Consider the following 11,597-nt stretch of genomic DNA (forward strand, 5'->3'; position numbering starts at 1 on the left):
GGCTGCTCTCCGTGATGTCATGGCGGCAGCCTCCCTGCCCTGCCCCATGACATCATCACACTGCTTTGTGACATCGCTGCTGGACTCTGTGATGCCACTGGGTACTATCTGCCCCGTGATATCATTACGCTGCTGGGTTTTGTGATGTCATTGCGGCAGCATCTGCCCCATGACATCATCACACTGCTTTGTGACATTGCTGCTGGGCTCTGTGATGTCACTGTGGCAGCATCCCTGTCCTCCACACGCCGCGTGGCGTTGCCCGTGCCGTGCTCCCCAGGCGTTGTGCTGGGCCTGCGGCAGGGACAAGACCCCGCCAGGGCCAGGCACGGCCGTGCTGTCCCCTCACAACCAGGGCGTGGCCTCAGGAAGGGCGCGGTGACACAGCCATGCAAACGCGCCACCGCCCTGCACACACGGCACGGGTGTCGGGCAGAGCCCGGGGACACGCGCCCATTGGCACTGAGACGCTAAAACAGAGCGGTGCTGAGGGAGCGGGTGACTGAGCGTCTGCAGCTCCCTGTCTGTGAGCTGGTTTGTACATGCTGCGCGGCGGCTGTCCCATCTCTCTTCCCCAGCGCTGTCAGATAAACATGGCTTTGCTCTGCTCTTCCTAACTCTCATTAAAGGGATCTTCCTTTTCCTCCGCCCAGGGATAGTGCAGACCTCCCACTGCCAAATTTAACACCAAGGCATCAAGAACTGATTCCCACCCCCTGCGGCCCTGTAAGTACTTGAACTACGTACTTAGAATAGAACTGACCAGTCAAATAATCTGTGTGTATTGTTCATTAGAAAGTGGAAATAGATACTGTGAGCCCCTCAGTTGAAATAAACTGTAGGAAGTCTTGAAATCAGTTGAGGAAATTGCTAAATGAAGCTGTGTTGCAATAATTATGTTATGCTAAACTCTGCCTCCAGATGACTGTCAAGCTCCACATGCCTGTAATACGGTCTTTTTCCTATTATCAGTAGCACAGAAAAATATTTTGTCAACGTGGCATAGCCTCTTCCCAGCAACAGGCTCCAAGGATTTGTTCATTCTCAGCAAATTTGAAAACAGCTTGTTCACGGCCTCAGGACATCACCCAGGAACTTTAAGCATCACATTAATTTTCGACCCAAAGTTCTAAAACGAGAGAGACTTTTGGGTGTGAGAGGGGAGAAGATCATTCAGTGTCCTTGTAAGCATGTTGTTGTAGGTCAAAAGCCTTGATTTCAGGGACTTTAGCTTTACAGTACCCTGCGCTCCTGGGCAGTCCTATGAAAAGCAGAATTTGATCCCTAGGGGTAAAATAGATGAGTAGTGAGACATTGTAGGGCTGGAAACAACTGCATAACAGTTGGAGCTATGTAAGTGGCTTCCCCTCGTTATAGTATGCAATGGCATGTATTAAAAGAAGGACAATTTAACCAGTGTTGCATTTTTTGAGTTCAATGCCCTGATTTCAAACAGGCCTAAGTGTTTAATAATAGGGTTGGAGTGTTGTAGCCATGATGGTGCAGGAAACGTATGAGGCAAAGGGTTTTTGTGATACCTTTTATTGGATCAACTGTGTAGTTGGAAGAGAAGTCTGACAAACTTTCAGATGCCAAGCATCCTCTGCCTGTCCTATGTGTTTATACACATTTCCTTTAATTCCAGATAAAGCCTTGGTCAGAATTGTCCTTCCCGGTCAAGATCTACTTCTGTGTGACTATCCTGTCTTTGTTGAGTGTAATAGGACTAACCATAGAGACCCTTGTTCGACAGAGAGATGAAGATTTCACCATTTCTCTTATACAGTTAATTGGAGTTGGTAAGAAATAACCAGTTCCTATGTGTTAAAACTGGTGCATTGATTCACAATGATATCAGCAAATAAAGGGTAGCTCAGGCTTCTGATTGTGTTCTGCTTGATATAATAAATGCATTATGCCTTGATCCTGTATAAACGACCTTGCCTTAGTATAGCCGTGCACACTTCTCTATTATTTTAGGCAGACCATCAGCAATAAAAGTAATGTCATGTAGAGAACAGTTCTTTAAATAACATCAACTCTTTTGGTTCCAGGATTGTCTTTTGGTCGTTTTTTTCCTATTGGTTTTGCATGATTTTATTATAGTGGTTTCCCATTGGGCAGCTAGGCCAATGTTTGGGTTTAGGACAATATCATTTTACTTAGACCTACATAGTTTCTGCTGTGCCCAAGAGTGGTTGCCAGCTTCCATTTTTAAAATGTCTTTACTATAACAGATGCATAGTGTATCTGTTCAGCCAGTCTCTCTCAAGTGGAACCTGATTCCAAAAGTGTCTCCTTACGCTGCAAGAAGCTAGACTGGTGAATTGGTTCTTAAAAACCAGAAAATATGGTCTTTCTATGCCACACAAAGCAAACAGCATTTTAATAAAGTAAAATGACCACCTTGTTCTCTCCAGGTCCTTATAGTTTAATGGTTTCCACCCTATGGGAACTATTAGCCCTGTACAGTGGCACAGTTAGAATATGTCCAGTAATAATATCAACAGAAACTGCACTGCACCTTCCTAGATCCTCCCTAATTCAATCAAAATGAAGCTTAATTTTAAGATAAATAAAGGTATTTAGGGAAGCCTCAGCAGGTGGTATGAGTGGGTTTTGGCTGCTGGCTGGCCAACAGAAGCCTGGGAAGGAACTGCTAGTCACTGTGGGCATCATGCCTGGAGTCTGAGAAGGGCAGCTGGTCTTTGCACAGGGTATAAGCAATTGCTGCCAGGCAGCTTTGATGCTGTCACCAAACAGAGTGAAGGCTGTTGATGTTGTTTCATATTTTCTAATTAACACATGCAAACTAAACAGTAATTTGTTACAGAACTTTGCTCCAGTTAGCAGCTGGTCACACAGGAATCATAAGACAAATGTAAGTTTTGAAACATTAGAGTAGAACACTGGTCCATCCAGTTTGGCATCCACTTTCTGCTAGCAGTGGCCATCTGATGCAACCCAGAAAGCTGAAGAATATCAGATCCATTACATTATGTTGCTTAAGAAGATGGTGAAAGCAACTTTCCTGACTCTAATCTGCTTTTCCTCATACATCCCATGTTACTGTTCAGACTGGGTGTGTGTATATGAGATACTTTACTGCGCAGTAAGCGTCACCGTCTACACATGCAGATGTTTAAGCTGCGCAGTAAATTGGTCTACTCCAAATGCAGATAGCAAATTCACTATGGAGTAGTCACTGTGCAGTAATGCATGTGTAGATGGCCAACTGGGAGCAAATTTACTCCTGGCCAGCTGGGCAGCAGGAGGCAGGAGATTGCTCCCTGCCCCTGGGAGCTGCTCACTGCCGGGGTGGGCTCAGCAGCAGGATGCTCTGGGTTCTGGCTCCACAATCACAGCAAGGGTTGGGAGATTGCTCCCTGCCCCCGGGAACTGCCTGCTGCTGGAGCGGGCTCCGAGCTTGGAGCCTGGCTAGGACGATGTCCCTCTGCCCTGGCAGCAGGAAGCTCCCAGCCACTGCTCCAATCACAGAGCCAGGGCTGGGAGCTCCCTGCATGGGGAGTTCCTCACCCTGCCTGGAGCTGGCTGGGAACTGTCCCGTTTCAGGGCAGGTTCCAGCCAGCTCCAGGCTGTATGTGCAGACTTCCGCATGCAGCCCAGGACTAGCCAGGAACTGTCCCGGTCTGGGCCAGGTACCAGCCCCACAGCTCTCTTCCCGCTCCATGGGGCTTGGAAAGAGGTATTGGGTAGGGACATATGTCCCAGCCCTGTCCTAATCTGCCGGCGGGGCAGCTAGCAGCAAACTCCTGGCTGGACAGGAATTCCCCAACCAGCTGGGGGCTGACTGCTAGCTGCCCCACTGATGGATTGGGTCAGGGGGCTGGGAAACAGCTGTGAGGGAGGGGCGAGGAGAGGAGGACAGGTCCCAGCCAGCCATAGGGAAGCCCTTTTGGGCACAGAGCTTTTCTCCATGTGCATAGGGTGGGAGAGCTCTTCAGCAAGAGCTCTCCTACCCAGTGCACATCACGACCCCTCCCCATCTTTAGGAAAGCTGACTTTGATAAGCTGAGGAGGCTTGTTGTCAAGGCCCTAAGGGGCCATGATTCAACAGGGAGAAGAGTCCAAGAGGAGTGGTCGCTCCTTAAGGGTGCGATCCTGAAAGCACAAGGGATGTCCATCCCATCTCAGAGGAAAGGTAGCAAAAGGGCACAGCAACTGCCTTGGCTCTGCAGGGAACTTGTGGACCTCCTACGCGAAAAAAGAGAGGCTTATAAAGGATGGAAGATAGGAATCACCACAGAGGAGGAGTATTCTGCACTGGTCTGTACCTGTAGGGAGTGACCAGAAAAGCCAAGGCTGCAACCAAACTCCACCTGGCAACGTGTATCAAGAACAATAAAAAGTCCTTTTTCAGATATGTGGGGAGTCGGAAGAAAAACTAGGGTAATACTGGACCCCTGCTAAACCAAATGGGACAACTGATAACCGACATCCAGGAAAGCGCCAACCTGCTTAATGGGTACTTTGCATCGGTTTTTCGTCAACCCAAAGGGACCGCCCCGCCTAGCATGATACGGGATGTCCAGGGTGAGGGTGAATTTATACTCAGCATCAGTGTAGACTTTGTAAAAGAACACCTTGAGAGGCTGGATACCGTCAAGTCAGCAGGTCCTGACAGATTGCACCCCAGAGTACTTAAGGAGCTGGCAGGAGTCGTAGCCCAGCCACTGGCAAAGATATTTGAAAACTCCTGGTGCTCTGGTGAAGTACCTGAAGACTGGAAGAAGGCCAATGTGGTACCCATCTTCAAGAAAGGGAGGAAAGTAGATCCAGAGAACTATAGGCCAATCAGCTTGACCTCTATCCCTGGAAAGATTCTGGAAAAAATCATCAGAGTCCATTCTTGTCAAGCTGACCAATGGCAACATCCTGAGGGACAGCCAGCACGGGTTTGTTGTGGGTAGGTCTTGCCTGACCAATCTCATTTCCTTCTATGACCAGGTGACCCATCACCTGGACAAGGGAGAAGAGATTGACATTATATACCTGGACTTTAAAAAAGACTTTGATCTGGTGTCCCATGATCTCCTCTTGGAAAAATTGGGCAACCGTGGCCTCAGCTACATCACAGTCCGATGGCTGGGAAATTGGCTCAGAGGCTGGACGCAGAGAGTGGTAGTCGACGGAAGTGTATCAACATGGTGCTCCGTGACCAGTGGTGTCCCCCACGGCTCCGTCCTTAGACCTGTACTTTTTAACATCTTTATCAACGATGTGGGCACTGGTGTCAGAAGTGGACTGGCCAAGTTTGCCAATGACACTAAACTTTGGGGTAGAGCGTCCACACCTGAGGATAGGCTGGTGATCCAGGCTGACTTGGATAGGCTCAAAAAGTGGGCAGATACAAACCTGATGACATTCAGTACCGATGAATGGAAGGTGCTTCACCTTGGGGGGGAAAAAATCCCACGCTTATAGGCTCGGCAGTGCTACGCTCACTAGCACCATGGCTGAAAGGGACTTGGGGGTCATGACTGAGCACAAGATGAACACGAGTCACCAGTGTGATGCCACAGCTGGTAAAGCAAACCAAACTCTGGCTTGCATCCATAGATGCTTCTCAAGTAAATCTCAGGATGTCATCCTCTCGCTGTACTCGGCCTCAGCTGGAGTACTGCATCCAATTCTGGGCCCCACAATTCAAGAAGGATGTGGAGAAGCTGAGAGAGTCCAGAGGAGAGCCACACATATGATCAGAAGACAGGAGAATAGGCCTTATGAAGAAAGGCTGACAGCCATGGGACTCTTCAACTTGGAAAAGTGCAGGCTCAGGGATGAACTGGTGGCAGCCTATAAGTACGTCAGGGGTGTGCATCAGGATCTGGAGGAACGCCTGTTCACCAGAGTGCCCCAAGAGATGACAAGGTCCAACAGTCACAAACTCCTCCAAGACCGTTTCAGGCTGGACATAAGGAAGAACTTCTTTACTGTCCAAGTCCCCAAGGCCTGGAATAGACTCCCTCCAGAGGTGGTGCAAGCACCTACTTTGGACTCCTTTAAGAAGCAGTGGGAAGTCTATCTTGCTGGGATCCTTTGACTCTAGCTGACTTCCTGCCCTTGGGGCAGGGGGCTGGTCTCAATAATCTTCCGAGGTCCCTTCCAGCCCTAACATCTGTGAAATCTATGAAAGTCTATGAAATCAATGTATGGGGCCAGGAGACGGCTATCTCTTAGCCCTGTGCTCCTGCCAGCCTCTGGGCTAGCACCCAGCAGGAGCCTGGAGCTCCCCCTGGCTGCTGCAGGGGGGTAGAGCAGGGTGGAAGCAAATCTGCTCCCAAGAGAGACCACCTGTGAACATGCTCCCCAGTAGGCTTACTGCACAGTATTTTTACTGTGTGGTAAGCTTATTTTGAATTCATTGCACAGATAGACATGCCCAGTAACAAGTATTCTACCCCACAGCCAGCAGGTAGATTTGGAAATCTGTCTGTGCATTTCTAACACAATGTCTCCACTGGGGAAAACTACATACATTTAACACGTTACCTGATGTACTGCGGAAGATGTTAAAATTCTCACATCAGCAAGTTCTCGTTTTAAGATGTTAGCTGGTTGAGGTACAATCGTTCAGCTAACACATTAAAGCCACAATTTGTCTATGCAAAGATTTGAATGATGCGGATAACCTGGAGAGGGTCCAGAGAAGGGCCACTCGTATGGATAAGGGCCTACAGACCAAGCCCTACGAGGAGAGACTAGAGAAACTGGATCTATTCAGCCTCCGCAAGAGAAGGTTGAGAGGCGACCTTGTGGCTGCCTATAAGTTCATCACGGGGGCACAGAAGGGAATTGGTGAGTATTTATTCACCAAGGCGCCCCCGGGGGTTACAAGAAATAATGGCCACAAGCTAGCAGAGAGCAGATTTAGATTGGACATTAGGAAGAACTTCTTACTCTTTCCTGCTTATGCAGGGGGTCGGACTCGATGATCTATTGAGGTCCCTTCCGACCCTAACATCTATGAATCTATGAATGCAGGCCAGCTAACTTGCATTAACTAACATGTTGCAAACACAGCTTTCTCAAAGTGCAGACAAGCAAGGCCTAATGCCCTCAAAGAAAGTTGAGCTTCCATGTTTTGTTAAAGAAACAAGTTTTTCTGTTGGAACTGCTCCATGTACTCCTTATTATGGATGGAAACTGGCACTGGCCAAGTAAGGAGCTAGGCTAGGAGTGGGGAGGGAGGGATATCAAGAGAGTAAGGAAAGGCTAGGCCTGATGGAACAAGCCTAGATGAGAAAACTAAGGCTGAGACTGGGCAGATAGATTAGGACAAGAGGTCTGAGGAGTGGAGACTGACTCCATGACAAGGACTTGGATGGGTAAGAGACAGCACAGAGTTCTGGACAGATTAGAGAGACTGTGCAAAAGAGGTCACATTTTGTGGGTAGTGGGGAGGCAAGAAAAAGATACAAGAGTCTATTCTCTGCAGAATCCAGCCTAGAACCTGGAATGGGCCCCTCAGATTCCTTGTCTCTGCTGTCAGCAAATATCAGTGAAATCCACTGGCAAATATGATTTCAAAAAGAGTTTCCTGCTTTTTTATTTCAGACATATAAGAACATTATGTGTGTTTTCCATGCTTGCACACAAGTGCCTCTCAAAGGGTTCAGACATGTCAATTGTGAGTTCTCGCACCTTAATCGAAGGGGTAGATGTCTTGAATAAAGACAGCAGAGATGCCTTTTCCTAAATGTTCACTAAAAGCAAGTTTTAAAATCCCTTTCCAACTTGATTGCTGTTTTCAGTGCCTTGTGTTTTATGGCATTAGTGTCACTATACAGAAGCCTCTATAGACTTCTGCAGTACACAAGAAGTGACTTTCTAATATTTAAAAGGAAGAGCAAGCAGAAATAGAAACCTTTTAGGACAAAAGATATCCCTGGTCTTATTTTCTTTTAATAGTGTTTAAAGAAGCAAAACAGCTCACAAGGCTAGTTTTTTCAGTCTGCTAAGCATGTTTGATAGCCTCTTACAGTCAGTGAGAGTGAAAGGGGAACTCTGTTCTCTTGAATGGTCCAGTTAGAAAAGCCCAAGTGATTACAGAAAGATGGTTACATTATTTAGAAAACCGGTGCTTCGTTTGCATGTGCCACATCAGCCCACTCATATCCCAGGAGTACTTGCTCACTCCATGTAGGGAGTCCAGGGAGAGTGTTTTCCCCAAAAGGAACTTGGTACTTTTCAGTCACATGAATGAAACAGAACGGAGATAAAAGGAGCAAATATTCTTTGGGGAACAGAGAAAAGGTTCCTGTTTTTACAGTGGGAAAAACTTTGGTTCCTTGTTCCTACTTAGGCAGAAAGGCATGAAGAGAAGAACAATGGCTGTTGACTAAAATCTTAGTGCCCTTCCAGATGCTTCCTCTCAGTTCCAGTCTCATGTCTGAGTCTTTCCTGCATTAGAAAGTTTTCAGGTTTTCTATAACGAACAAAAGTTAAAATGAAAGCAATCTATCCAGTATAGCTACTGTCCAGCAGACAAGTTGTTAGACTGTTCCTAGGTCGAGTATCACCTTCAGCATCACCCATAATGTACTGGGGCAAGTTGAGCAATACTAAAATCCAGTGTGTGTTTGAAGGATGTGGGTGCATGTAGGTTGAATTCCTTTGCCAACACAAGATACTCATCTTCGTTATTGCTCCCGTTACAAAGCCTGTGCAATTTCAATTGGTTCTGTTAACAAAACAAATAACACTGTCATTTGGTCTGGATTGCTATTTTTGGCATGGGTTGATATTTTCCGGTGCTGCTTTCTAAGGAATCTGAAAGCAAGCCAAAACATGGTCTTTATATGCTTTGGACTAGAACACAGTCTTATCTGCATCAGGTGTAAGGAACAAATTCCCTGCATGCAATCTTAGTCCAGTTGGTTACTGATCTGTGTTTCCGCTTCTTAGTGTTTTGTGTGTACTACGTGACCAGAGGGATCCTGCAGGAGAATCGCCAGGAGCTCATTGTCTTCGTTCTCTCCATCTTGCTGGTGATGTTTCGATCCATTGTAAACTTCATGGTTCTCGCTGACGAACAAAAGCCAAAGCTCCTGGTCAGCATCCCAGTTTGATTTCTTTTGCTTTTCTCTACACATTAACTTCAAATATCTCAGCAAAGCATCCCACATGAGGCAGCATCACAGGGAATATTGGGCATTTATTTTTCCTGCAGGGGGCCATAAAGTTTGTCACCTAGGTACTATTATGCCTTCATTATCATAGTTACCTGCATGCAGTACACACATCATTGGATTTTATCTTCACTGCAGTTGGGGAACTGAAGCACAGACCTAGAAAACTGACTTGCCCAAGATCACACAATGAAGTCTGAGCTGGGAACTGAATCCCCTTGCAGGACCCTGACATTAGCCCAAGTTCCCTACCACTATGCAGTAGCTTTGGCATTCAGCTTTAAGGGAAGCTGCAAACCAACTGGGATAAAGGGGTGGCTGAGGGATGTGGTATTTAACTTTCCGTGCTTCTATTTATTAAGCTAGTTCTGTGCAGGGGTATAGTTAAGCTTCTTCCCTCATGCTTCCAGGTAAAACATCCCCCTTTTCACACATATCCACTCCAGGGTGGGAAAGAACTTTCCAGCTGCAGTTACCTTGACATTAATTGGGGCACACAGGAATACTGCAAACAAGTAACTTTAGAGATGAAAGCAGTACAGGATTGACTCATTCAATTGACATACCAATAGCATATGTAGTTACTAGTCATGTATTTACAGTGAGCAGGGTTGAAAGGGTCAGTAGCTAAAAGGCATCAGAGAGATGCAAATTACTTGACTGTATAAATCCAGGCCATCTGCTTATATATTAAACAAGAAGCAGGAAGTGAGGTCTGGTCTGCAAGTTTTATAGGTAGGGGTGATTTTTTTTACGATACTAGTTACATGGATAAAAGCTTTAGTGTAAAATGACAGGTGCTATCCCAGCTTTATTTACTTATTTATTTTTTGCTTCCTGAGCAAGAATAAGCAATACTGGGATAAACATTTTCATACCAGTTATAATTGTATCCACGCTAGGGCTGTTTTGGCATTTTAGCTGCAGCAGTACAAGTAGAGCAGCAATCGTTGCTAATGCAGACAAGGCCTCAGATGCAGCTATTTGTATATACCCCAGAAGGTTCAAAGTTATACAGGTTTCCCTCGATGTATGCTGTACGTGCATTCCTGGAGAATGACACATAAATCAAATTTGCATAAAGTGAACCCACTTTACAATGTAACAAATAGGGAAAGGTTCCCATGGTGGGGAGGGAGGGAGTGAGGCTGGGAACAGGGAAGGAATGGGGGGAAGGATGTCACTCCTAGGGCTGCACAAGGCAGCAAAGCAGAGGGAACAAAGCGTCACTTGTCCCAGCCCTGGCTGCAGCGGCTTTGGGCACGGCCGGCGCCAGCTGCCTGCAGCCACAGTGCTGCACTGTGCTCCGCCTGTCCCAACTCACCTCTCCTCCTCAGCTGCGCTGTGCCCTGGTGCAGGCAGCTGGTGTCAGCTGCTTCCAGGGCCATTGCAGCTGGGGCTGGGGCGAGTGCTGTGGCCTGTGCCATCTGGGGCTCCGCTTGTCCGCACTCACCCCAGCCCGTGCTAGAGTGGCCCTGGGAGCAGCCGACACCAGTTGCCTGCACCACAGCACGGCACAGCCCAGGAGCTGGGGTGAGCCCAGGCACGGAGGGACAGGTGGAGCATGGTGTAGCTCAGTGGCTGCAGGCAGCTGGTGCCAGCTACTCCTAGGGCTGCTGCAACTGGGGCTGGGGTGAGTGGGGCCACTGCCCTTTCCCCTCCCCCCCACAGACTTATCTACTTGGGCAGGGGGACATCTATGCTGATCGCATAAGAACCAATTTACCTCTCATATAACAAATTATGGGTCTAAATATGCTTATTGCATAAGAGCGAATTCACATATAAAGAACCCGCATACATTGAGGGAAACCTGTACCGAACTTACTAAACAGTGTTTTGACCATTGAAACGAACAAGGAAGGTTCTCTCCTCAGCCCGTCAGACTTTCTACTTTATGCAGACATGGAAACTCCCATTAAGTAATCTCCATAAAGTAAGCTAGTCATGGCCTGATTTCCTTGTTCCTTCTCTCTGTTATTTCCAACCATAACGAATTCATTGTAAGGACCAGCTTTGTCTCCACCTTTCTGTTTACAACTATTTGGCTGTAGTGCAGCCAGACCAAGTAGGCCACTCTAACCATTTGGCTTTTCTTTTCTCATCAGGCCCGCTTCATTCTGATCCTTTTGGTTGGAGCCTTTGATGTCATCTGTGCCGTCATTCTCATTCAGAGTCAAAGTATGATGGCCTTCCGGGTGGGCGGAGCTCTGGAAAGTCTCCAGTCACAGTATTTTATGTTGAACCTTTGCTTTTCGATGTTGACCTTTGATCTTCAGGCACAGGTACTAATAACTTCTTCTTAGTTTCCTTCTCCCATGAATATTAACTGTAAAGTAGAATTGGCTTCAGGCACAGAATACTTCAGCCATGACCCAGCTCTCAGGTTCTGTTCCTGAGCTTAGCCATTGACTTTCCATATGATCCTCTTTGAGCCTCACTTTC

At 47.1% G+C, this 11,597-nt stretch overlaps 1 protein-coding gene across 1 annotated transcript in view; it reads left to right on the plus strand.

Annotated features, from left to right (window-relative positions):
• The window catches only part of LOC102377386, a 22,919-nt gene that overhangs the window by 331 nt on the left and 10,991 nt on the right, over window positions 1-11,597 (plus strand). The window contains exons 2-6 of the mRNA XM_006016188.3: window positions 30-101; window positions 654-726; window positions 1,646-1,799; window positions 8,929-9,074; window positions 11,261-11,437. Of these exons, the coding sequence (XP_006016250.2) occupies window positions 30-101; window positions 654-726; window positions 1,646-1,799; window positions 8,929-9,074; window positions 11,261-11,437 (622 nt within the window). The remainder of the gene's footprint in view (window positions 1-29; window positions 102-653; window positions 727-1,645; window positions 1,800-8,928; window positions 9,075-11,260; window positions 11,438-11,597) is intronic.

Source organism: Alligator sinensis, unplaced genomic scaffold, assembly GCF_000455745.1.
Source record: "Alligator sinensis unplaced genomic scaffold, ASM45574v1 scaffold366_1, whole genome shotgun sequence".
NCBI classification, from domain to species: domain Eukaryota; kingdom Metazoa; phylum Chordata; order Crocodylia; family Alligatoridae; genus Alligator; species Alligator sinensis.